Source organism: Oryza brachyantha, chromosome 4, assembly GCF_000231095.2.
Source record: "Oryza brachyantha chromosome 4, ObraRS2, whole genome shotgun sequence".
Taxonomy (NCBI): Eukaryota; Viridiplantae; Streptophyta; class Magnoliopsida; order Poales; family Poaceae; genus Oryza; species Oryza brachyantha.
Genome location: NC_023166.2, coordinates 18,060,698 through 18,086,532, shown reverse-complemented (window position 1 = coordinate 18,086,532; position 25,835 = coordinate 18,060,698). Strand labels below are relative to the sequence as shown.

The window sequence follows — 25,835 nt, the reverse complement described above, 5'->3', positions numbered from 1 at the left end:
ACGTCAGAAAAGAACTCACATAGCAAAAGAAGGCACCTTGCTGTCGACATCATCAGCATCGATCCATGCTGATTGGAGGATGATCACTCATTCTGTTTCACCTCTTCTGCTCTTGTTGATATCCATCTTTATCATTATCCAGCCTTCTTGTTGTTTTCACCCCCAGCTGCTGGATTCTGGGAGCATATTAGTAGAATATTACCTTTTACCATTTGCACAGACTAGATGCCAAAGATGCCATTCCTTGGAAGCCATGTTGGAACAGACCACTTGAAGCATCGATGCTCACACACACCAGAACCATAAAAACTTGAGCTGTTGTTTGGTTTCTTCTTGTCATTGCCACACATGGGAGAGATGGCAGAGGGTGTTGCTGAAGCAGGCAAGAAATGTATGAGCATTCCACAGTTGGCAGGTGCTGAAACTCTTCTGTCCAGTGGAGGAAAGGTGAGATTGATTGTAGTTTTTGACAGCTCTAAACTTCAGCTTAGTTTGTGTTGCGCTGTTCTGAAGAAAGATTTGCTCTAGTTTTCTTGAGCATATACTATTTGTCATCAAAGACAAACTCAAATGTAGAAAACAAACATCAGTCCATAGAACTGTACTAGTCTTTGGGAGATTGGCTGTTGTGTTCCGGGATCAAATCTGAACTCTCTGCTTAAGTATAAATTGCAAACACGGCATAGTTGTTTTTTTCTTCAAATTAGTACCATACTTATTTGAGTATTTTTTCCATCCTACCATAAGGTATCACTGTTTACTATATAAAATTTATATAAAATTGTAGTACCTATTGATACCTTAGATACTAAAAGGTACCAAATTTTATATAGAAAACAGTAGTATCTCATGATACCTCCTTAAGGATGGGAAAAATGCTATACTTATTTAATTCCAAAATAGAAACTCACGGTTTCACATCATGCAATACTGCAAAAGAAATTTGTTGCTCTTCCTTTCAGAAATAAAGAATTAGTTGTCTACTAAATGTGTTTTTGCATGTCAAAAACAGGAAGTACCTCTGTCATCCATTAACGGGAAGAGAACCTGCCTCTTCTTCTCAGCTCATTGGTGCAGGCCATGCAGGAACTTTACCCCAAAGTTACTCCAAATTTACAAGAAACTCAGGAATACTGGCAAGAATATAGAGATAATCTTCATATCACTTGACCACGATGAGATCAGCTTCTTGGACCACTTCAAATGCATGCCATGGCTTGCCTTACCATTTAACACTGGCCTAAGGCAAAAGTTATTCAAGCAATTTGACATTGAGCACATCCCAGCATTGATTCCTTTGTCAACAAAGATATATGATGGATTTGGAATTGAAGAGGACGCAGTAAAGCTGGTCGAGGAGTATGGAGTAGACGCCTACCCCTTCGGTGAAAAGAGGAGACACGAGCTGGAGGGTATGGATGATGCCAGGAGACAAGGAGGTAATCTTCAGGAACTTCTTGGCTGCAAGGAAAGAAATTATGTCATAAGTGCAGATGGCATAAAGGTAACCAAAATCATGACCTATATAAATTGGTGATGTACTAATATTCTTGTTTATGCATTGCGTATGTTTGTCAAACAACTAAAACATGTCTCAGGCAAAACATCAGGCTAGATGATACAGACTTGATAGATGGACCCAATATATAGGTACCTATTATGACGGTGAACAGAACAATCCTATAGCAAACGGTAATATCTAACAAGAACCCCAACAGAGTGAACTAATACAAGCTAATATATGAGCCCAAACAATAGAATATTAATGACTGTATAACCATTGAACTGGCAGTGCAAGATTACTAGATTAGTATGTAGTGTTCTTTTAACTATTGTTCATTTGCATGTCTGTTTGCCATACAGTTCTAGTCATAAAACAATGAAACAAATGGAATATAAAATAGGTAAAGCTTCTGAAGATACATGAGACAAAAATGATGGCATGTGGATGCAGCATAGCAGATTTCTGGATACTATACTGAAAGGAAGCATGGACCAACAAACTTCAATATGTAACTATGCACCGATAATTGCTTTGCTTTACCATTTCGCCTTCTATGTTATTTATTTCAGATTCCTATATCTGACCTTAATGGCAAGACAATTGGCCTGTACTTCGGGGCACACTGGTGCCCACCTTGCCGTACCTTCACTAAGCAGCTCAGGGAGGTGTACAATGAGCTGAAAACCTTGAGACCTGGAAATTTCCAGGTTATATTCATTTCCATGGACCGCAATGAGGAAGAATTCCAGGCAAGCCTGACTGAAATGCCATGGTTTTCTATCCCCTATTCTGACATAACTATGCAAGAACTCAGTAGGATTTTCACTATCAAAGGCATCCCAACACTCCTGATACTTGGACCAGATGGTAAAGCGTACAAGACAGATGGAAGGACAGTTATTTCAAAATATGGAGCAATGGCATTCCCTTTTACAGAATCAAGAACTTATGAGATGGAGGAATCTCTCAAAAAGGAAAGAGACAGCCTGCCTCACCGAGTGAGAGATCATCGTCACGAGCATGAGCTTGAGTTGGACATGACTAAGGCTTTTATATGTGATGAATGCCAACAGAAAGGGCAAAACTGGGTCTTCTCTTGCAAGCAATGCAACTTCGATCTCCACCCAACCTGTGTGCAAGAAAGTACTGACGTAAACATTTGAGACATATGCGTACTTGAAATATACTTGACAACAATGATGCGTGCATTTATTTATGCATATTGTGTTCAACAGATCTAGTGACGTGGTGATGAAAAAAACACACTATTACTATGGTCTCAACAGAACAGAAGAAACAACTAAGGTTCTGTTTATTTGTATGCAAGATGGACGGATGGAAATAAGCAGATAGATCTGAACATTCCAAGTTCCAAAAACAAAAAAATAACAGTTATGTGATGATTTTATTAAAAAGAATCTTCATAATATACAATCATGGCAAGGAAGTCTTGAAATATTTATGTAACTACTCAAAGCATTCATGTACCATCTGAGATGACTGTCCGTGCAGCCATTTCATCAAACACATAGCGTGCAGCCTCAACATCGAGAGAAGAATTTCATATACACTAAACTACAGCGTGACAGACCCTGAACGGAGTTTTTAGATTTCAAGAAACTAAACATCCAAAGCGTTATTGCAGAAATCACCTTAACATCAGCGCTTCAACCAATCAAATGTGGCCACAGCCGAGAACTCCGGGATTTCTCAACTCACAGCCTGAAAACAGCGAACTTTCTTCTATCAACGTAGCATTTGCCGATTTGGCACTTGGCAGGAAAGAGCAGTGAAGAGGATCCCTTTGTGCACCATTTGGCAAATGCTACGTGGATCGTTTAGCAAATGCCGAACGGGAGAACTGGACGGCGGCTCATTTAGCAAATGTTCCTTTGTGCATATTCAACGAAAAGGGCCTATGTTTGTTAAGGAGTACTTATTAAACTAAGATCCCTTTGTTATTTGTTATTTCCAATCAATTATTACTCCATAATTTGAATGACCATCTAAAATATATTATCTCTTAATATAAGTTATTAGTTAAACTGAATATCCATATTACATTCTTCATATATATATTTATTAATTTTTCAATCAACTTCTCTCATATTGTTATTATGAAGTGATATAAAGTTTCTTTTTTTAATATACATTATGCTTTATTTTTAGGGATCGAATATAGTATCTACCGAAATAAAGTTTTTCTTTTATATACCTATTTTTAAGAATGAACGATAAGACGAAGTATCTACTATAAATGTTGTGCATAGAATAAGTATAATAGCAACCTACAAACTGTTTAAATACTCATGTGAAGGAGGAGAAAGGAGAGAAGAAGAATGGGTGGTGGGCTGTAATATTATAATCAGCTTGTACAAAGAAAAAAAAAGTGGATCCTGCATTAACAATAAACAGCTAATTATTAAGAAAAAACTATAATGAGTTGTTGGCTATATTATTAGCCTTCTCTTGGACGGAAATCAGAAAATGACTATGACCATTTTTGCGTTTTGCCCCTTGCGCTATCGCTATATTTGCCTAGGATCCTCCGGCACTTGATTCCTTCTCGCATCGTCGTCGTCGTCTCGAAGCGAACTCAACCAAACCCAAACCCTCGCCACCTCCCACCTCTTCGGCGGCGGTGGCGGCTTTTCGGGCGGCCATGGCGGCGGCGGTGGCCACGGTGAGCTCCGCGAGCGGCATCCTCGCGATGCTGCAGGAGCCTGCGGAGGAACTCAAGCTGCACGCGCTCGCCAGCCTCAACTCCGTCGTGCACCTCTTCTACCCGGAGATCTCCACCAGCATCCCCACCATGTGAGCCCCCCCCCCATCCCACCGCTCCTGCGTCGTCTCGTCTCCCGTTCGGTTCCCCTGCTCTCTACCTAGTTTCCGCCGCCGCTGGCGTCGCGGCTATAGTTGCCCTGCCGTGTCTGCTCGATCCATTCCGGCGTCCTGGCTTTCACTAGCCGGGCCTGTTAGTGTGCTGATTCGATTTTCCGGTTGTATGGGTACTGTGAAGGAGAAGTTCCCCTAGATGCTTGGACTCGTTCGGCTCGATCTGTACTCTGGGAAACTAGGTTATGCTCTTGTTCTGATCTGTTAACTTTGGGAATCGGGGAGTTCAATGCGTTCTTTTGTGCTCTTCCTTACTAACCTACGAAGTTTGGAAGCAATTCACATGTTTTTGCTGGCAATTCACATTCTTAATTAGTACTCAGTCCAAAATTCTGGACATTTCGCCCTTAGGATAGGCTGCTAGAGTGAGTTGCAGTTGGGTTGAACTGATGAGGGGTTAACTAATCAAAGACTTTAAACGTTTAGTGTTCCAAATGTTTCCAATTCTGCAACTACTGCACTTGTTTTTTGACGCTAGTGTTTACCTACTACTAATTGTTTTGCCTGTAGTTCTTATCCCACTCCGTGGAGCTTTCCATACAATTATTCTCCCTCCTCGTTATATAGGGGATATCTTGTTGAGTCTTCAAAATCACCCTTTGGCCACTGATTTCTCACATAATATATTGTTAGTAGCTACAAATCAATATGGTGTGAAAGCACTTTGAAATATAAATCTAATGATATAGTTTTTATTTACAAAACTTACTAACTGTTGGGTCAAAAAATCTACAAAGTTTGAATATTTGAAAAGCATTCACTTTCTATGTAACTAGAAAGGAATACTTGGTATGAACTCTACATCATGGAGCTTTTATAATTTGTTTCTATTGCTATTTTCTTCCTTGCAGTGAGAGCCTGTATGAAGACGAGGATTTTGATCAAAGGCAGCTCGCTGCACTTGTTGTTTCTAAGGTAGTACCCTTCACATAATCTGTACACTTTTAAAATCATTTTATATCTTTTGTACTGATTTTTGCTATATATCACACAGGTATTTTACTACCTTGGTGAGCTAAATGATGCACTGTCCTATGCACTTGGTGCTGGTCCACTTTTTGATGTATCTGACGATTCAGATTATGCTCATGCTCTTTTAGGTGAGGAGTTGCATGACGGTTTCAGCCATTTGAATGTTGCTTTCATACTAATCTTTGTTTTAGTCATCTTCTCACTGCAATGAATTCCTGATTTTCCTCTCTTCAGCAAAAGCATTGGATGAGTATGCCAGTTTCAAGACGAAAGCTTCTAAAGGCATGGAGGAGGTAGAAAATGTGGACCCCAGATTAGAGGCCATAGTCGAGCGAATGCTGGAGAAGTATGATAACCTCCTTTTTTTTGTCGATTTGTCAGTTTTTTAGATGGATCATTGACATGTTATTTATATTATCTGATACTCTGGTGATTTTTCTTTATTGCAGGTGTATCCTTGATGGTAAATATCAACAGGCCATGGGAATGACCATTGAATGCCGGCGTCTGGATAAATTGGAGGAAGCAATTGTTCGATGTGATAATATTCATGGGGCTCTTTCATATTGTATCAACCTTTCCCACCAATATGTTAATCACCGTGAATATCGCTTTGAGGTAGGGGCATGGAGCATCAAAGTCGCAGCTCTTTGTTTATTATCTTAGAGTTGTGTCCCAGTTATTAGCATACATCAAGTACTACTACACATAACTTAGTAGTATGCCAACTGACCAGATCTCAATATACTGTCTGTACAGGTTCTCCGCTGTCTGGTTAAGATATACCAGACATTGCCACATCCAGATTACCTGAGCATTTGCCAGTGTCTTATGTTTTTGGGTGAGCCGGAAACTGTGGCAAACATATTGGACAAGCTGCTTTCTGGAAGCGAGGTATGGGTTATTCTTTAATCTTTACTCTGCTAAGATACATTACTTGAATGCTTTCTCAGTTTAATTAAGTCAGATGGCATGTTATTTATCCAGGATGATGCGCTCCTTGCATACCAAATTGCCTTCGATCTTGTTGAAAATGAAAATCAAGCTTTCCTTTTGAATGTGAGGAATCGTCTGGCTTCGCAAAGTCCTGAGTCTAACCCTGATAGTGGATCAGCTTTACCAGATGATCAAACTGGTAATGCGGGTACAGATAGCACAGAACCAGCTGGGGATGTTCAGATGAGAGATGATACAGCTACACCAAACGGTAGTGCTCACACAATAGATCCACATGAGGTAGCACGTGCTGATAGGCTTGCAAAAATGGTAGCACGTGCTGGTAGGCTTGCAAAAATAAAAGGAATACTGTCAGGGGAGACATCTATCCAGCTGACGCTGCAGTTTTTGTATAGCCACAACAGGTGAGCTGACTAACTTGCTTACCGTTGGTAACCAGACTCTTTCAGCTCTCCATGCCTGATGTTGATTGAGCCTTTTGTCCAAAAAATGCCTGATGTTGATTTGATGCTACTTGTCTTAACAGGTCGGATCTTTTAATTCTGAAAACAATAAAGCAGGCTGTGGAAATGAGGAACAGTGTTTGCCACAGTGCAACAATATGTGCCAATGCAATCATGCATGCTGGAACAACTGTAGACACTTTCCTAAGAGAGAACCTGGTATGTTTAGTTTTTATCTGTTTTGTTGTCATGCAACATTTTGGCCTTAGTCTCATGTTGGTTCTTGCAGGAGTGGTTAAGCAGGGCAACCAATTGGGCTAAATTCAGTGCAACTGCTGGCCTAGGTGTCATTCACAGAGGCCACCTTCAACAAGGCCGGGCTTTGATGGCCCCCTACCTACCTCAAAGTGGTGCTGTCGGTGGTGGTAGTCCATACTCAGAAGGTGGTGCCCTATATGCTCTGGGTTTGATTCATGCTAACCATGGTGAAGGGATCAAACAATTCCTCCGTGAGAGCCTTCGCAACACCAGTGCTGAGGTGTTTTTTGTTCCTTTCCTGTCATTTTAATCAGATGCCATTTATGAATTTCATATTTTGCTTACTTCTAAGCATACTATATAGGTGATCCAACATGGAGCCTGTTTGGGCCTTGGGCTTGCAGCTTTGGGGACAGCAGATGAGGAGATATATGAGGACATAAAGAATGTTCTTTACACAGACAGTGCTGTGGCCGGTGAAGCAGCCGGTATTGGAATGGGCTTGCTAATGGTTGGGACAGCCAGTGAGAAGGCCAGTGAGATGCTTGCCTATGCTCATGATACACAGCATGAAAAGATTATTAGGTCAGTGCTGTTTAATTACTATCGTGGTAATTTCTTATGTTGTGGTATTTTCTTGTTCTGACATCCGTCTCTTTATAGGGGGTTGTCACTTGGCATTGCATTGACGGTGTATGGCAGGGAAGAGGAAGCTGACACCTTGATTGAACAAATGACAAGAGATCAAGATCCCATACTACGTTACGGTGGCATGTATGCCTTGGCTCTAGCCTACAGGGGAACTGCAAATAATAAAGCCATACACCAACTGCTGCATTTTGCTGTATCCGATGTCAGTGACGATGTTCGGAGGACTGCAGTTATGGCTCTTGGATTTGTTCTATACAATGAACCCGAGCAGGTATGCAGACTCAAATGGTGGATCTCTTTTTTATGCCTTTATCCAATTTAAATTTCCACTTATCAACATGCCTTAATTTATGCTGTGTTAACAAGCATCAATAGCTTTGATCAATAACTCACTATTTTTTTGTGATTTTGCAGACTCCAAGAATTGTGTCCTTGCTCTCTGAATCATACAACCCACATGTCCGCTATGGTGCTGCTTTAGCTGTTGGGATATCCTGTGCTGGAAGTGGACTAAGTGATGCTATTTCTTTGTTAGAGCCTCTTACATCAGATGTTGTTGACTTTGTTCGCCAGGGAGCTCTCATTGCTATGGCGATGGTCATGATTCAGACTAATGAATCCTTTGATTCCCGTGTTGGAACATTCAGGCGTCAGTTGGAAAAGATCATTCTTGACAAACACGAGGACACCATGAGCAAAATGGGTGCCATACTGGCTTCTGGTATTCTAGATGCTGGTGGCAGGAATGTCACAATCAAACTTCTCTCAAGGAACAAGCATGACAAGCTTACCGCTGTGGTTGGCCTTGCCGTTTTCAGTCAGTTCTGGTACTGGTATCCTCTCCTATATTTTATCAGCTTGGCCTTCTCGCCAACAGCCTTCATTGGACTCAACAATGATCTTAATGTACCGAAGTTTGAGTTCTTGTCACATGCTAAACCATCCCTCTTTGAGTATCCCAAACCAACAACACAGCAGACTACAACTTCAACTGTCAAACTGCCAACGGCCATCTTGTCAACATATGCCAAGGCCAAATCTAGGGCAAAGAAGGATGCAGAAAGCAAAGCTAACCAGGAGAAAGCAACAGAAGAAGTTTCTGGGTCTACTTCAAGTAAGGCCGCCAAAACTCAGGAGAAGGATGCTGATGCAATGCAGGTAACAATAGCTAATGCGAATAATGGGTTTACTATAACTTTTTGGTTTAAATATTTACCCATTGTGTTTAAATCCAAAATCCAATTACAGTAAATCAGCACATAACCAGACCTAGCTGGTACATTGCTTGCAAGCCATTTAGTTAAATGACATAGACTCGGCTGCTCAGCACACTAGCTTCTAGCGGTTGTGGGATTTCTTCTCCACTGTTAACTCTTCTTTTTGACACATAACCAACTCTGTTTGTTCCCAGGTTGATAACACGGTGGAGAAGAAGGCTCCTGAACCTGAACCGACCTTCCAGATCCTCACAAACCCGGCTCGCGTCATCCCTACCCAAGAGAAGTTCATCAAGTTCATCGAGGACAGCCGATACGTCCCCGTGAAACCTGCTCCGTCTGGATTCATCCTCCTCCAGGACATGCGGCCGACCGAGGCAGAGGTGCTCGCACTCACCGATGCCCCCTCAACCGTGGCCACGAGCACAGGTGCCACCACCGCCGCCACAGGCCAACAGGCCTCGTCTGCAATGGCCGTCGACGACGAGCCGCAGCCGCCACAACCTTTCGAGTACACCTCGTAATGTTAGAAATATAGGAGGCTTGTAATAGCGGTCTGGAACCCACAAAAATCCTTTTCTTCCCTGCTATATATGGCTTATTCTTTTTTTGAGTATGTAATGCGCGGAAATTTGTTGTTTGTTGGAAAAAAGAATTTGGTAGAATATTGCGTAGAGAACTAAATGGAGATCATACGGTGGCTTTTGTTGGGTTGGGTATCGACTGGTAGCGCGAGCCCCCCTGGGATGCTGCGAACCTGCAATGCTTGTATTGTGCACCGTTTTCAGAACGACAAGGCGTTATCGAATACGTTTTTTTTTTTGGCTCTGTTGCAATTTGCATGCAAGGTTGGATGGATTTTTGCTACGCTGTTCCCAGGAAGTTGCTAATGCATAAGATTTGCAGGGAAAAATTGCATCTTAAGGGTTAATATGGCCATGAATCAAATATAACCAATTGGAAAATCATACCATGAGATGCATGCAAATTAGCGTACTAAACTCTAACTGGGTCATCAAAACAAGCAGGCAGGTAACATAGCTTCTGCCCTAAAACCGAATCGTCTCATGACTTTCCACATCAGCTCTACGGTCAGTTTGGACTTTGGATGCAGATCCGAAAAGGAGAGAGCAAGAGTTAAATAGTTAAATACGCCCATAATCCTTGGGAAGGAAAAAAAATACTGGGTGAAGTTATCAAATGGCTACTGAATACATACACAAGCTAGTGGTCATTGCAAGTAGTGTTGCATGTTTTTACATCACGCTGATACGCGCCCCGGGTTAACTGCTCGCCTGTTCATGATGCCGTCCCCTTGCAGAGTAGCACATGAAGTTGCATTCTGCATGTACTCAAAAAGAAGACTAATGATTTGATTGAAAAATGCGAGAACGGGCTTGAGTAATCACAGCCCGTGAGGGCATGTAATACACAGTTGTTCTAAAATACCTGCAAAAAGAAATGGAAAATTAAGTTGTCCATGCTGAGCGTAACAGCTGCAATCAGCCACACGATGGTATGAACACCGAGACACCACCTATTGCTCCTGGTTCTTGAGTTCATGCTCAATGAGCTGCAGCTTTAGATTGTTCTCCTCGTTGAGGAGAGAGAGCTTCCCAAGAGAAGATTTTAGTAATGACATCTGGGAGTCCGAAACATGGGTTCGTGGACCCTTCGGTGTCTGCCATGATGGCATTCCTGTACTAGCCGCACTGCCAATGGGTGGGTGAGCAAATCGTTTCATCCTTGCACTCAGAGCAGTAATTGAAGAGCGCAATGCATCCAGCTCCACATCTGCAAACCTATCTGCAAAATAAAAGACAGATGCAAATAATGTTAGCACATGAAACCGTTGGAAGGGTTTTAAGGTTACATTTCAACTACAGACCTAGCTGTGCTTTGAACTCCTGCTCTGCTCGTGATAATGGCTTCTTGTTTGCCGCAGGCAGTATCTTGAAGCCCTCGATGCGTTTTTCCAGCAGATCGTATACCTTAAAGGCCCGATTTATCCGGTTGTTGATATCTTGGTCTTTGGCTTCTATGGATAGAAGTGTTTGCTTCACTGATTGCAAGCGTTTTTGCTTGTCTTCAATTTCTGTCTTCAGGTAGTCCGCATGTTCCTTGAGCTCAATGAAAACCTAAGAATCATTGAAATAATCTCTTGATCATTATGTTTCTTTCTTGAAAATTCTGGTCTATTGCCTTCTTTGGAACACAGGGTACAAAAAATGAAGGAATAGAAAAAAATACAAGAATTGGGTAGGATTGCACATGCGAAACAGAGGATTGGAAAGCATAGGAATTTTATAGGATGTGGTGTTTGGAACACAGAAATCGAATAATAGAGGAATTTTTGAGTAAATAGTAATCTCATTTGGTTTTTAGAATAAATCCTACCATTAATTTCACATTCCCTTCGACTGACAATGGGTAATTTTCCAAGCATTGGAGATCATTTTCTTGCTCTTCGTGCACAGGATTTCTTTCAAAGAGGTTGGACTGGATTTTTTTTTCTGTGAAAATGTGGGTACTGAATACTGTTCCTATGGAATTCAGGGGAAAAAATCCTTTAAACCAAACGTGTGCACAGTGGCCAATCCTAAAGAATCCGAATCCTCTATTTTTTTCTTCATTTAGCGTCCGTTCCAAAGGACCCATTATCTAATTAGCAAAGATACATTTATATTTATTATTAGGTTTGTCCTGTCTATTTTAGTTGACTATTAACAAGCCACCAACAATGGCACATGGTATGTTCTAAGGTCTGAAAATACGTGAATATCATAAGTCACATGCAAAGTATCATGATGATAGTTTATTACCTTGTGCCCATACTCCACATAGTGCTCATGGAAAACCTTAATATAGTGATGGAGAGTGGATTTTCCTTCAATAGAGTCAGGTGCTAACGACCTCAAGCTCGATGAAGATGAAACTATGGGTGGATCAGGACCTGTGACGAGCTCTTTACTGATCATCCCAGTTGTGAAAGATTCCACGTCCTTGATGAACTTGCTGTCTATGTCAAGCTGAAGAGGCGTTGGTTCCTTCCAACCCTTCATCTCCACCACAAAGCACTCACCTGGGCATGTAATGCTGACTAACTGCACATGGCCATATGCATCTGCTATGGTAACAAAACCAGAAAGGAAGGGATAATTTGTCTCACTATCTCCTGTAGTGAGAATAGGATGCACAGAGGGTGGAGTGGATGCCATTTCAGGGTATGAAAATGGCAGGAAGTGCAGTGTGACCATGTCAAGTCCCCCACCATGAGCACAATAAAATCGCTCTGGAACAAGGGGATCTAGAAACAATGATAAAGAGCTATCATTGGAAGTTTTTGGCAGTGCTAAATCAACAATGGCAAGTCTTAGCAAAGGAGGAGAGTGCCCCATCCAAACAGCATCTGTATTGCTCTTCACATTTGATCCTGTACTGGATGGGCGATATGATCGCATGGCCCAAGAATCTTCTGAATTAGAGTCACATATCATAGCGACACTCTTTATTTGTCCATGTGAATCGACATTAAGACGGGTAGGAATTCCTATGCTCCACTGTGGTTGAATTTCATCAGCAAGAGCATCAATTTGGAGGTGTCCACTACCCCAGGCAGTTACAAGAACGGAATCTTTACCAACAGAACTGTACACAAAACCCACAGCTTTGCCTTCACAAGAGTTGCTCTTGCTTTCAGGTTCACTGTTTTCTTCGCAAACTCTACAAAGAGGTCCCTGCATGGAGTATCAATCAAATCATATTTATTAATAACACAAAGTAGAACGATAGTTACATGCAATTTTATAATAGGCGGCTATAATTTGGATTATCATATCCACGTATCAAGAATAGCTGTCCTGTTCTACAAGCATTTCCCAAGTCGGCTAGTCTAGTACTTTGATAGCTTCTCTTTCACTATAAACTACATCAATTATTACAAAAAAAGGGAACAAACAAATGGTAATAAAAAATAATATCTGGAGTACCAATTTTTTTCTTGTTTATATAATTCAAGAAATTTCATATTTAGTACTAGGAATCGGTTTACAGAATATTTTAGGTCTGTAGTAATAAAATCAAATACAATCTCTTACATGATTTTCTAAGGCAAAAGTTTTAGTGTTGTCTCTCCTTTTCCTTTCTGCTGCCATAGTCATTGTGAACTGGCTCAGAAAGAGTGGGAATTATGTAGACAGCTTAATCCATGACTTCGTTTATGACCAAAAATGTTAGTAACATGGTAATTATGACCATTCTTGAGCAAATGAAGTACACATATGGGCGGATTCAGCATGTAACGAACAGGGGCCCGGGACCCCAGTCAAAATTTAATCTTTAGGTATATGCATAGTAGTATGACCTATGGGTCCCCATTTTAATAGAAAAAAGGGAATATCTTAGAGTTGTTTTAAGTTGCAATAAGTTAAGTTTTACTTGACTTTCTAACGGTTCTATGAGTTATATATACAGGCCCCTAGTCAATTTTTATCCTAGGTCCACCCCTGAGCACACATGTTGTGTGAACAGCCAAACTAAGGCAGCGAACTGGACCAGCACGATGCCATGTAGACATCTGAGTCTAGCAGACAGCACAACATGCAAGTTGTGGAAGTGTCTGGTCACAAAGAAATCAGCTCCTAAGGCCGCGTTCGGCCCATGACCATAAGTTAACAAAGCCCCCCTCGTTTTCCGCGCGCATGTCCTGAACTACTAAACGGTGTATTTTTTGTAAGAATTTTTTATATGAAAGTTGTTTTAAAAAATCATATTAATCTATTTTATTTTTTTAACAATTAATAATTAATTAATCATGTACTAATCTATTACTACGTTTTCTATGCCAGGTATAAGTTAACTTATGCCCCCCATGCCGAACGGGACCAAAGTCCTACAAATCAATATATCTGATATACTAAAAAACAATGGGGACTATGATCAGTTGCATGAGCAATTAATTCATTTACTTGGTTGAAAAACTGCAGTGTTCGTTTAATGAAACTCAATTTCTCTCGGTCATTGCTTTAGCATAAGCCACCAGCTTTGTGGTTCAAACGATATTTCACCAAGTCAAATAGAAGCAGACCTGTAAAGTTAGAGAATCATCGAGTGATGCGTATGGATGAGCTCTAGACATCAATCCACTGGAATCTGCTGGCAGATGTAGCAAGTCAGGAAAAGTTGCTTCCAACCAAGCAATCGCCAAACGTGAGTTGGTGACAACATTTTGATTTGAGGATTTCAGTCCAAATGCATTAACATCTTCATATATTTCTAGAATATGTTTCTTATTGTAATCGCTGCATAACAGAAAAAAGGAAATCGTCAAAAACCAATATGCAGATAAAGGAAGGGCACCACATCATAATTAAGGTCACATTTATGTAGAAGTGAAAATGTGAACTCACAGGACAAAAATATATATGAAATCTCACATACACCATAATTTATTTACTTTGTACAAGTTAGGATCATAAAAATCATGCTATCAAATTGTTGTAGGCCTCCTTTAAAGAAAGAGGAGTGGGGGAGGACAGAAAGAAATGCAATATTTACCTTCCAAATGGAACAATGGGACAGAGCACAAAAATTGAACCATCACTGAATAAGATGAAAACCTGCAAACAGACAGGCTTACATGTGAATTGAAGCATAACAATAAGCTATTCAAGATACACAGTACACCCATGCACCCCAATAAGGGATAACTACTATATAAACTATTGCATGTGTCAAAACAACCAATTAAGGAGGTAACCTCGAAGAAAATTATGCACAAAACATCAAAAGTATTCTAGTAGCTTTTTTCATGAATAGTGGGGACAGTCATTACTAGATGTTCCAACAAAAGAGGGCTTGGACATAAAAACCATGTAATCAGCATGGCCTTGCCAAAGTCATTGCATATAAACTTTCAGTAGTGCAGACTGCGTGCTATAACTTGTGACAGTCTAAACCTTGCTAAAAATATAAGTAACTCCATTAAAAGATTAACCCCATATATAACAAACAAGTTGATTGCTATAAGGCTAGTTTGAGCAGGGCTCTAATTTCCACTTTTGTGGATTAGCTTTAACTATGTTATGATATTTCTTCCTAATTTACAAAACAACCCTGATGAATGAGAAATCACTCTGGTTTTATTTTGAATTAATAAAGACTATGAATCATGTATTACATTTTTTTCAGATGGCTTGTACAATATTTAGGGGATCTATATTCAAAAGAAATACCGAAAATCTATCCCACAGATGATCACTCCCATATGAGAATGCCACAGGACAAATTGATGAAGCATTCTGACATTTGCCAGGTAGAATTGGCTGCAAAAAGAACTCCTGCTCTGGTTGCTCTAAACTGAATGACAGATCAAATAACCTGCAGAAATAATTAAAAAAATCCATAAAAGGATCATGCAAGAATAATTACAGAAAGTAAGTGTTGTCTTCAGTTAATTTAAGTGTGGGGTAAAAGACATATTTCCATTCTCATCAATTACAATAAATTGCAAAAATACCATAGATGAAGTGGAATTCCTCCATCTAGCGTTGATATTCATTTGTCATACCTGAAAACAGCATCTGATGTCAAGACTCCAAAGTGACTGCTGCTAAAAGGGTGCCACGATGTCTGCAGTACTTTTATGCCATCATTGTTGCTGGGTAAGATTTGAGAAGCAACTGGCACAGTCCTGTTGTAAGGCCATTATGTAGAAGTCAAATACAATTAAACAAAGAAAATATGAGTAATGCTGTTTAAAAAAGCAAAGGCACAATCCTGTTGTAAGACCATTATGTACAAATCAAATAAAATTAAAGAAAGAAGATACGAGTAATGATGTTTAAAAAAGCAAAAGAAATAATAATTCAGTTCATAAATCTAAAGAGCATGGTGAACGAAAATTTTGGAGTTGTGTTCTTCAATAGCCTTGATGATAAGAGTACTCAGATAAACTCATTATTACTGTTCATGGCTATGAATATGCTGGATAAAATATACGCAACAACCTTTTGCAGCTTAAATAGTTGCAAAATGGTCAGAAAACCAACCAGTACAGCACAATTAACATAAGATAAAGTTATAGTGAACCTATGTACCTGCATATGATTGTATCACCATCTTTAGAAACTCTCTCATGTACATACAGCACACTTATGTTATGTGATCCAGCAAGTAGAAGCGATGAACCATCAGTGTTAAGTGATACATGCATGGCATTGTAACCAAGATCAGTCTCCGGCATCAACATCTGGACAGCATAGGCAACATTAGCCACTACTCTATCCGTTCCATATTGTAAGACGTTTTGGCTATGCCTATTGTTTATATAAATATATAATTATATATTCATTAGCATCCATAAATCTAGGTAATGTTAGAATGTCTTGCATTTTAAAACAGAGGTAATACTTACTAACTCCAGTTTATAAAATGGCATTAGGCAACATGTGTATTTCCTGCAACATATTTTAAACTACAAAAGCCTAGGGAAGATATTCTAATAGCACTCACAACACCACAATTTCCATTTCGACACTCACTAGCAAAACACTTCACCCACAGAAGTCTGTCCCAAAATGTAGCTACCTACAATAGGATTGGACACATCCTGGTACTTGTAGTACATACTAGGTAACTACATTTTGAGATATAGGGAACAACAGTAAATTTGGTACAACAGTAGCGAATTGCAAATTAACCTAATATCAAACGTAAAAGTTCAAACAATATCTCCAGTTAAGTGACTTCAAAGAAATTAGCGTACAGACACAGTTAGAAGTGACACGATGCCTAGCATTTCCCCAAGGTCTTACAAGGAAACGCGACCCCAAGGGCAAGGTAGCTCACCTCCGAAGGCACGGCAGCTTCCACGGCGACGTCCTCCCCGTCCTTCCCCGCCTCCGCATCGCGAACCCGCAAGCATATCCGGTGGACGCCGCGCGCCGAAGGGTCCCACACGTACAGCCGCGACGCCGCGGCATCCCACGCGGCTCCACCGCCCTCCCCGCCATCACCACGGGAGAACGATGGATGAGACGGGAGCGGAACCCACTGAGCCGGCGTGTAGCCCCTCCTCGGCGACGGCCGCACCTTGGGCCTCGAGGTGGCGGCGGCGGAGGTGGAGGCGGAGGAGGGGGTGAGCGCGAGGGACGGGGAAGGCGAGTGGCGGCGGCGGGAGCGCGGGGTCCCCGAGGCGGGGGAGTGGCGGAGTGGGGGTGGAGACGAGGGCGGCGAGGGCGGCGGCGGGGGCGCGGTGATGCGAGTCATCGCCGACGAGGTCGAACGCCCGCCGGAGAAATGGAAGGGTTCGGGGGGTTTGCGAGGGGAAAATTAACTATTTGCCACTCTTATAAATAACAATTAACCCATATGTTTATAACATGTGGGCCCGGACCCACATGTCATGGACATATGACTGTGACAAATAGTTAAAGCCACCTACGAGTGGCAAATAGTGGTGTTGAGCCTTTTTTTTTTCTTTTCACTGTCGAGATGGTGTTGGGCCTGAGGGATGGGCTTGTCGGGCCCACCTGTCTGTCGGCTTCGAGAAACATTTGAAATTTGAATGGGCTTTTGACTGTTTGAGCGAAGGTAAGCTGATTAGAGAAACATTTGAATAGGGTAAAAATGAACTCTCAACGGCTAAAAATGGACTTAACAAAAAAAACAAGTTTGAAGGAGAAAGATTGTGTTTTAGTCACATCAGTGGTAAAATTTTGGAATGCTTATGTTTTCTTTCCAATGTTGACTGGATTTGAATCATCGGAAGCAGAACAATAGAGTATTATTTACATGCACCTCGACAAATTTGAAAGATATGTCGGGTGTTCGTAGGGGTACGGTGTGCATGCGTGTTTATATTGGTAATTGTATGATCGCTTACGTTTGGAATATGTTTTGAAAATAGATTCAAGCGACCATTCGTTGTTGTTATTATTATTACTACTATTATTATTGTGCTAAATTTATATGGAGAGCAGTCCAAATTGCTTTGGGTTTAAACCTGACTAACAGTGCTTCTCGTATGTTTGGAAATTGGTTGGTGGGGTGGATTTTAGGCTCAAAAAACTTTAGTTAGTAGGAACATCTGTAAAGCTCTTTGGAGCAGTGGAAATGATTTGGTGTATGATAATTCTCCAATTAAATCTTATATGCAGGCACTCTTTAGGACCACATACCGAATTCAGTTTTGGGCCCAGTTGCAAATGTGTGAAGATGAGAAGAACAGCATTCAATTGATTATGCCAGAATTTGGAGAAGGCGGTCATGTAAATATTTGTTAATCATGTATGAAGATTTAGCAATAGGATTACATCTTTTCAGCTGGACTCCCTTTTTATATGTTCTTGTGTTCGGTTCTATCATTTTGGACGGCTGGTTACGGCAAACGTTGTAATAATCGGTTCCAGCTTTAGCGGGAAAAAAAAGCAAATGGTATATTTATAAATAAAATTGTTATGCACGTGTTTTCAATAATGTAAAACTCGATATAAAAAAATCGGTAAAAAAATCTCGAAATCAACTTCAAATTTAAAATTAAAAATTTAAATTCTGACTTAAAAGTATAAGTAAAAGCGAAAAAAATAGGGCGAAGCAAAGACCGTGTTTTCCCATCATCTTCAGAAAAGAAAGAACGCTGCCCATCCGCCATGGGTGATCCGACATGTCAACAAGAGCAACGCCCGCCCATCCACTGGCACGAGGAAAGTCCAGGAAACTCTTCGAGTTAATTGGCTTGCAGTTGCAGAGCGTCGCAGTCATGGCCCGGCCGCCCCTGTCGCCGGGAGACGATGTCTCCGGCTCCTCTGATCCGCGTATGCACGACGACGCAACGCACTGGCCGTGACAGCAGAGCAATCTTAATCCATGTCTCTTCTGCATGCAGACGTCGTATCGATCAGCAGCACTGAGACGCATCATTATCTAGTTGCATGTGCCACACTAGCTTGTTCATCATCAGCACTTTTAGGAGGCTGTTAGAACATCCCAACAGCTCATCTATTTCATCCTCCATCCTAGAAATAGAGAATGAAGAGTAAAAGCTAAGCTCCAGCAGAACATTTATCTCATCATCTATTTTTGGATATCATCTATATTAGGAGAGAGAAACTATATATTTAAATGTTCTCTCCATACAAAGGATGTTATATATAGATGATTTGCTGAAGTACAAAGAGATATGAAGAATGAAAGTGTTTTAGATGATCATCCAAATAAAGATATGGATGACTAAATTTAGATTAGCCGTTGGGATGCTCTTAGCTAGGCTTCCTTATGACAGCATGATCGCACAACATATGAGAAACGATCTGGTCGGATGAATGGTATCACTATATAAGCATTTAATTAGTTTCTTAAAGACCATGCAAAAGCATTTTGTCAGAGAGCTAATCTTGCAGAGAGAGCATATCAACCATGGCATAGTTGCCCTTATGATCTGTTCATCTGCCATTTTCAGAAAAACGCGGCAGCATATATATGTTGCCAAACATAATATGAAAACTCGATATCTTCTCACATGACTCCTAGTTTGCTGCTATAATTAAGCCCTCGTTTGGTCGTTAAACACACATGAAACATCAGCAAGGTGCGCATCAGATTAAGTCATGTGCTCCCGTATCTTTCTTCAGTAAAAAAAAAACATGTGTATTTCTCTGTCTGTAACATTTCTCTGAATTTTTCTCGTTGGGATGCAGCAACCCAGGCACACACACATTGATCCGACACAAGTTAGAAAGAAAACACGAGCAGAAATCTTCCTGATATCTCATCACATGCACTGAACGGCGACCACTACTGCTTGCATAAGCAGCTTCTCATGCTTCTGTGTTCTTGGCAGTTGCAAACAGCTCCACATGTACAAGGTTTCCTGTGACCGGGCATCCATGCTTAGATCAGAACAAATAATGCGAGTGGCCTTTAACTTTAAAATCAAGGTGCCTTCTCACATGCACCGTGCATGGCAGCAACCTTCAGTTCATGCTTTCGTGTTCGTGAAACATGAAAACATGTCCCAGCTTATCGATCCAGGCCTATTACTGTTATCTGACCAGGAGGGCTGAACAATGGTCAGTTAATTTGCACTGTTCAAGTTTAGGTGAGTTGAATTTTTCCGCTGCATTAACCCTAATATTAAGCATTTTTCGCATGCGTCATTATCTATGGAATAAAAGAAACCAGCAGGCGTTTCCAAGAAAACCAAAAGTTTTTCCTAGTTCAAGGAAAAATCATTATCTAAAGGAAAAAAAAGCAGTTCAAACAAAACTGCAAGCACATGCGTAAAGGTCTTTTTCTTCTTGATTATGTCTTGGACTTTGTAATGATACGGTTATCCGATCTGACTTCAGGACATCAGGTCAAAACTGATATGTGAGTTTAGGTAGAATGTACACCTCTATATTTTTGCTTCTGTTTATGTTTATAAGCTAAATTTTTTAATTTTTAATCTTAAATTTGAAGTTAATTTTGGGGTTTTTTTACCGATGTTTATTTTCGAGCCTTGGCTTTTATGTCACTAGAATACGTATATAAATTTTGTTCCCAAGTTGTTTTTCGTTTACAAATACGTCATTTGGCATGAAAAAAAAACAAAGAATCACCCCTAGAAAATAATGAGGCATTAGAGCCTGTAGCACTGTTGATTAAACCATTTGATGATAAGATCAATAGGAAGATCGAGTGCAGTGTGCAGAGCATCTGGTACTAGAACTTCGTTTTCAGCAAGAATTATCATTACAATGTGCATTCCTCAGTTCTCATTATAAAAAAAAACGATCATGTCGAATGAGCAACCGCTTGGTCTCTAGATGGTCAGAAAATTTGAATATAAATTTCTCATTGCTTGTGTCAGAACGAGCTCTTCTCGTAAGAAAGGGAGGACTCAAAGCCAACTTGCATGAGCATTATAATGCTGTGCCAAAAGAATCTGTTGTGAGTGCATATAAAATAAGACAATTTCAATAGCAACATACAGTCTTCTTGTAACTATCTTGTCATTTTAACTTTTGTTAGTAATGATAATCAATTAATCATTGGCTTCTGAAAACAACTATGATGTCTTGTAACATTAAAGTCATACTATCTTGCACGACTCAGCATTTCAAACTTCTAGACGGAGAGGTTAAGGTGAAAAGTCAGCTCAAATTAGGCTTGGTTTAGTATTCTACTGACAGTATTATCGTCATAAAAGAATATTGACCGTGATTTAGAGTTTTTGATATGATAATATAAATAGTCTGACTCATTAAATTAGAAAAAAAATGGTCTAGTTTCTACTAGTAGAGAAGAGTACTGTAAACACATGAATCTCCATTGAGGTTGCATGAAAAGATATGTGATCTCAGAGAATTGTTTTCTTTGTTTAACTTATCAAGTGTTCTTTTTAACAAACTATACCAGACAATGAGATGTTCTATTGATATAGCAAGAAAAAAAGTACAAGATTATAACCCTAACGGCTATAATCAGGGAAAAGAAACAAAAAAGGCCACCACCACTTGCCAACACGCCTGTGCAGTGTCCACACAAACTTATCAGGTGTTGCAATCTCCTGCAACTTGGTGGTTGCAGATCAATCATTTCTTCTGACAATTCAGCCTGGTTTCACATTTCTGATTCCCTTCCTAGAAACAAAGAGAATCAACTTGTATTTGACAGAAAAAACAACAATGTTTTCTTCACCAATTTCTCATGCTAAGTATTCAGGGCAATTCAATTTCCTGCTGGCCTTGGAATGTGGATGCAGAGGAGGCCGGTTTCATTCCCCCTAAAGCAGGTACAATAGCATATAAGTCAGTTATAAGCATATTTTAAGGAGATGGGAGAGAAAAACAACGGACAACAGATTTGTAACCAGTTATAGCACGGACTCCAAAAACATATACGTGTATGACAGATGGGACCAAATATTAATTGTGTAGTATATGTTAATAAATAGCTATTATATAAACTGGCTATTAAGTTGGCTATAGATAATTTTGGAGCTAGTAGTTGGTTATACTATTAAATTTGCTCTCACTAGTGACTCACGTGCCCCACGCATGCGGCGACTCGTTTGCCCAAAAAACAAGCAGTAGCAGCAGCAACTACGGGTAGTTCGTCACTGCAACCCTGTTTAATGCATCGCAACAAATTGATCTACGGATCCAATGCAATTATGCAGTGCAAATGCAGTCGTTGCAGGCAAAGTACAGAAGTATATTGTAGCTATAGCTAGCTACTACCATCTGAAGGTACGCTGCGTCCGTCCTGGCAGGTACTTGAGCAATGGCTGGCTGGCCATGGCCATGGCCACCCCAACCCCCCCATCAATGGCCATAAAACTATTCATCTAAGCCTAGCCTAGCCCAACCCACGGGCATGCTCCATTACTTGCTTGGCACTTCGCCAACGTGCAGAGCACATGCTTACTCGGCCGTTCACTTGCCTTTCACATGGATCATGGACGGACGGACGGATGGATGGACGAATGGCCCTTGCTGATGGATCATGGACGAATGGATGGACGGTGCAATGTCATTGGATCCGGATCCTGCTGATGAATGGCTCTTGCAGGCTGCAGGAGGCTCCTTCATTGGGATCTGTATAAGAACCTGAAAAACAAGTTCAGATGTTCAGTGGTTGACGTTGAGCTTGCACTCCAATGCTCATTATTGGAGGCTAATAAGCTGTCAATTACAATGATCTTGAAACTGAGCATAGAATTTGGTGTAGTCTTGGTGATGTGTTGAGTCAGTAATCAGTGGCTTTTATTCTGGTTTGTCAGCTTGTCACACTCTTGATCTTTGACCAGCACAGGCGATGAGAGCGTGTAGACGAGCTGAGGTTATGTTCTTGACAAGTAGCGTGAGTTGTTCATCGCACTGTCATTTTGGGTCTTCAGTAATCGAGGTGGACTTCAGGGGATCGGTGTCTAAGTTAAAAATGTCATTGGGTTGAGCAATCTTGTGTTTCCTAACCAGAGTTTCAACCTGTGCCTGGTAGGCATTGGAATTCGAGGCAACATTTGATCAAGATACATACTGAATTAGAGAAAAGTTCAGAGAAACATGAATATATAAGGTCGGTGAGTGAGTGATCAGATGCGTGCAGTGCATCTGCTTTTCTTGGAGTAATATGGGGCATCACTTGGCACCTTTAAAGAGATCTCTCCCCACATTTCTTGGACCAAACTACCCAAGTTGGACAATAGCAACAAAGGGACAAAGGGGGTGCAAATTTGGAATCAGTTGGTTGCTCCTTTTTGTTCATAAAAGCGAGTCAAGTGTTCTTTTTTGCGCCTTGCAAAAATAAAAAAAAGTTCTCCCTTTTATTCAGACTCCCAAGAAAGAAAGGAGGCAAGCAAACAACACAGACGCCGGAAAGGAGATCTCTCAAGCATTACGATTACGCAGTGGATAAGTAGGATTCATGAGTTAATCCTACTAGATAAAAACTATCAATGCATCTCACATTGCCTGACGAAAATGACAACAGAAAGGAGGAAACCGAACATTATACAAACATCAGAAAACTGAAGATATTGTGCCAACCTTTTTCTCCAGAAGGAAATCCTGAAAATTGAACGTGCAGTGGAGCGACAATGGGAATGTGATTCGGTTACATTGTCCCGTGATATTTTCGATGACATTTAGTCACTGATGTGTCTGGACCTACGTGGGTCCCACATGTTAGTGACTCAATGTCACCGAGGATGTCGTGGGGCAATGTCACCGAATCCGTGTCCACAACAATGGCTCTGAGAGGGAATCTAGGAGCAGCTGAAACCTCTAGCAATTTAGGTAAACTTTAGCCCCTTATCCTATCGGATGTTTGGACACGTATTATAAATAGTAAACGTATACTATCAATAAAACATATTCATAATCTTGGACTAATTTGCGAGACGAATCTAATGAACATAATTAATCCATAATTAGCCTATGTAATGCTACAGTAAACATGCTCTAATTATAGATTAATTAGGCTTAAAAAATTCGTCCCGCGGATTACCACTCATTTATAAAATTAATTTTTTTATTAGTCTATGTTTAATACTTCAAATTAATATCAAACATCCGATGTAACATACGGCTAAACAACCCCTTACGTTTTGGAGTTAATAGGGTATACACTCCAAAGGCCACAGGTACAGTGCTATAGCCTAAAGGTACAGTACCTTGCTGTTGTTTGTTGCTAGTACTACAACTAAATTTCTTTGCATTTAGGTGCTGAACAGTGTCGCAGTGCTTGGCAGAAAAAAAATGTCACTGTGATATTTTTCAAACTAGTTTTTCAAATGTTGAAACTATCAAACTACACCAAATGACCAAAAGTAAGCATTGATTTCATTAGACAGTACAGCCTAAAAGAAATAGTACATAGACGTGCACAGGCGTCATATAGTCAAGATTGATATAAACAATGGCCAGTGAGACGTACAGTACTGTCAATATTGAAGAACAACGACTGCAAAACAACTGAAAACTAAAATCTTTCAGGCAGAAGTAGAAATTCTTACTGATGGAAGATTTTCAACAAATCAATATTAAGATACTTCATTTCCACATTTTTTTCTCCATAATAATTTCATCATTCATGAGGGCTGCATTACCCAATTCAGATCATCTCAATGAAGCAGTAAATTCTAAGATTAGGGGGGAGATACTATCGAATCATCCCTCACCATCACACAACACATAAAACACAAAGAAAAGAGGAAAAATATGCTTTTTTTTTTTTGGAGGGATAGCCATTGCTAATTAAAAATCAGTAGCTACTACGTTCTTCTCGACCTCCGTTCCCGGCGACCCGTCGTTTTCGCTCATCTGCACAGCGGGTTGTTGGGCGTGCCGAGGGCGACCTCGTCGGCGGCGTACTCGTAGCTGCAGTAGCAGAGGGCGGCGGCGTCCTTCTTGTTCTTCTCGACGGCCTTGAGGATGGCCTCGAAGGCGGGCACCTCGCAGGGGATGCGGAGCACGCCCTCCTGCTGGAACCCGAACTCCTCCTCGGCCTCCCGGAGCAGCGCCGCGAAAGCCCGGTGCTTGAGGTACTCCGTCGGGATCACGAACCGCTGCATCGACGGGCCCACGCACACCGCCAGGTGCCCCCTCGGCGGCGTCCCCGACGACGGCGACCCGCCGCACCCCGACGACGGCCCGCTGTCCGTGAACGACAGCGTCCGCTTCAGGAACTTCTTCGCCTTGCTCTCGCCCGCGTTGCCTCCTCCTCCGGCGCCGCCCCCGCCGCCGCCATTGCCGCCGGCGCCGGCGGCCGCGTCTTTCGGCGCGACGGAGAGCTTGCGCCACTTCTTGAGCATCTGCTGCAGCCGCACGATCTCGGTGATCTTGTTCGACTTCTTGCCTCCGGGATGCTGCTCCATTTCCGTTTCTTTTGCTCACTAAATCTTTTGGAAAAAAAATCGTGTGGTTTTTTTTTTTCTGGGCGTTTTGGCTTCGCCTTCGTTGTTGCGTTGTGTAGTGAAGCTTTGGAGGCGTTCATGGAGGGGCAATTTATAGGGAGGAGCTGAGTGGGCCCCACCTTAGGATTATTTTTTTCGTAGACACAGTCTATTCAAATTTAATTTTTTTCTATGCATTTTTTTCTGATCTAATTAATGGAGTTAACCGAATAATTAATTGAGCAGAGGTTTCTGCAGGTAGGTTAGTAAAGAAAAGGAGTTGCCAGTTCGGGGAATCTGAATAGATTTCTCCTTGCTAATGCCATCTTGGGGAAAATGCTGTGGCTTGCAGGCCTAAACTGCACTCAACAAATTTTATTTTGTTTAATATCATCATATAGCTACAGTTTGACTTCATATGTTTATTAGAGCATTATGATGAATTAATTTGGCACATATGAGATGATTGAACAAGTTAGTGGCAAAAATACAAAAAAACTTGTTAATTGAAACGGTCAGCATTCAGCTTTAAATGGTTCAAGCAGTGAGCTTTTTATCTT

At 41.0% G+C, this 25,835-nt stretch overlaps 4 protein-coding genes across 5 annotated transcripts; 2 read left to right on the top strand and 2 right to left on the bottom strand.

Moving 5' to 3' along the window:
- Positions 1–282: 282 nt before the first annotated feature.
- Positions 283–3,497, top strand: LOC102718825 (probable nucleoredoxin 3). The gene is made up of 3 exons (XM_006652730.3): positions 283–447; positions 1,013–1,504; positions 2,074–3,497. Exons 1-3 carry the CDS (start codon positions 349–351, stop codon positions 2,665–2,667), a joined length of 1,185 nt encoding a protein of 394 aa, XP_006652793.3. The 5' UTR covers positions 283–348; the 3' UTR covers positions 2,668–3,497.
- A 574-nt stretch (positions 3,498–4,071) lies between these two features.
- Positions 4,072–9,616, top strand: LOC102718541 (26S proteasome non-ATPase regulatory subunit 1 homolog A-like). Its single transcript, XM_006652729.3, has 13 exons — positions 4,072–4,318; positions 5,251–5,314; positions 5,394–5,499; positions 5,606–5,717; positions 5,821–5,989; positions 6,131–6,265; positions 6,359–6,732; positions 6,855–6,990; positions 7,061–7,309; positions 7,394–7,614; positions 7,693–7,951; positions 8,095–8,838; positions 9,092–9,616. Exons 1-13 carry the CDS (start codon positions 4,167–4,169, stop codon positions 9,419–9,421), a joined length of 3,051 nt encoding a protein of 1,016 aa, XP_006652792.1. The 5' UTR covers positions 4,072–4,166; the 3' UTR covers positions 9,422–9,616.
- A 107-nt stretch (positions 9,617–9,723) lies between these two features.
- Positions 9,724–17,227, bottom strand: LOC102709738 (nuclear pore complex protein NUP88). 2 transcript variants are annotated; one of them, XR_001550150.2, is made up of 10 exons: positions 16,746–17,227; positions 15,995–16,146; positions 15,466–15,588; positions 15,131–15,275; positions 14,454–14,515; positions 13,984–14,197; positions 11,720–12,634; positions 10,786–11,035; positions 10,347–10,703; positions 9,724–10,239 (listed from the first exon to the last, which is right to left on the bottom strand). XR_001550150.2 is itself a non-coding variant. In XM_006653683.3 (9 exons), the coding sequence occupies exons 1-9, from the start codon at positions 17,163–17,165 to the stop codon at positions 10,435–10,437; spliced, it is 2,550 nt and encodes an 849-aa protein (XP_006653746.2). In that variant the 5' UTR covers positions 17,166–17,227; the 3' UTR covers positions 9,726–10,434. The 2 variants fall into 2 exon arrangements, 1 of the variants encoding a protein (XP_006653746.2); XM_006653683.3 differs by having other exon boundaries at positions 9,726–10,703.
- A 7,378-nt stretch (positions 17,228–24,605) lies between these two features.
- Positions 24,606–25,344, bottom strand: LOC102718261. Its single transcript, XM_006652728.2, has one exon. It carries the CDS (start codon positions 25,255–25,257, stop codon positions 24,700–24,702), a length of 558 nt encoding a protein of 185 aa, XP_006652791.1. The 5' UTR covers positions 25,258–25,344; the 3' UTR covers positions 24,606–24,699.
- Positions 25,345–25,835: the final 491 nt, after the last annotated feature.

What these genes read in the sequence shown, in the direction of transcription:
- LOC102718541 (XM_006652729.3), top strand. Translation starts at nt 4,167, where the DNA reads ATGGCGGCGGCGGTGGCCACGGTGAGCTCCGCGAGCGGCATCCTCGCG. An exon ending in GTCGAGCGAATGCTGGAGAA is followed by an intron (nt 5,718 to 5,820) that starts GTATGATAACCT and finishes TCTTTATTGCAG; the next exon opens with GTGTATCCTTGATGGTAAAT. An exon ending in ACCGTGAATATCGCTTTGAG is followed by an intron (nt 5,990 to 6,130) that starts GTAGGGGCATGG and finishes CTGTCTGTACAG; the next exon opens with GTTCTCCGCTGTCTGGTTAA.
- LOC102718825 (XM_006652730.3), top strand. Translation starts at nt 349, where the DNA reads ATGGGAGAGATGGCAGAGGGTGTTGCTGAAGCAGGCAAGAAATGTATG. An exon ending in TTCTGTCCAGTGGAGGAAAG is followed by an intron (nt 448 to 1,012) that starts GTGAGATTGATT and finishes TGTCAAAAACAG; the next exon opens with GAAGTACCTCTGTCATCCAT. An exon ending in TAAGTGCAGATGGCATAAAG is followed by an intron (nt 1,505 to 2,073) that starts GTAACCAAAATC and finishes TATTTATTTCAG; the next exon opens with ATTCCTATATCTGACCTTAA.
- LOC102718261 (XM_006652728.2), bottom strand. Translation starts at nt 25,257, where the DNA reads ATGGAGCAGCATCCCGGAGGCAAGAAGTCGAACAAGATCACCGAGATC.
- LOC102709738 (XM_006653683.3), bottom strand. Translation starts at nt 17,165, where the DNA reads ATGACTCGCATCACCGCGCCCCCGCCGCCGCCCTCGCCGCCCTCGTCT. An exon ending in ACATCAGATGCTGTTTTCAG is followed by an intron (nt 15,276 to 15,465) that starts GTATGACAAATG and finishes TTATTTCTGCAG; the next exon opens with GTTATTTGATCTGTCATTCA. An exon ending in GGAGTTCAAAGCACAGCTAG is followed by an intron (nt 10,704 to 10,785) that starts GTCTGTAGTTGA and finishes TTTATTTTGCAG; the next exon opens with ATAGGTTTGCAGATGTGGAG.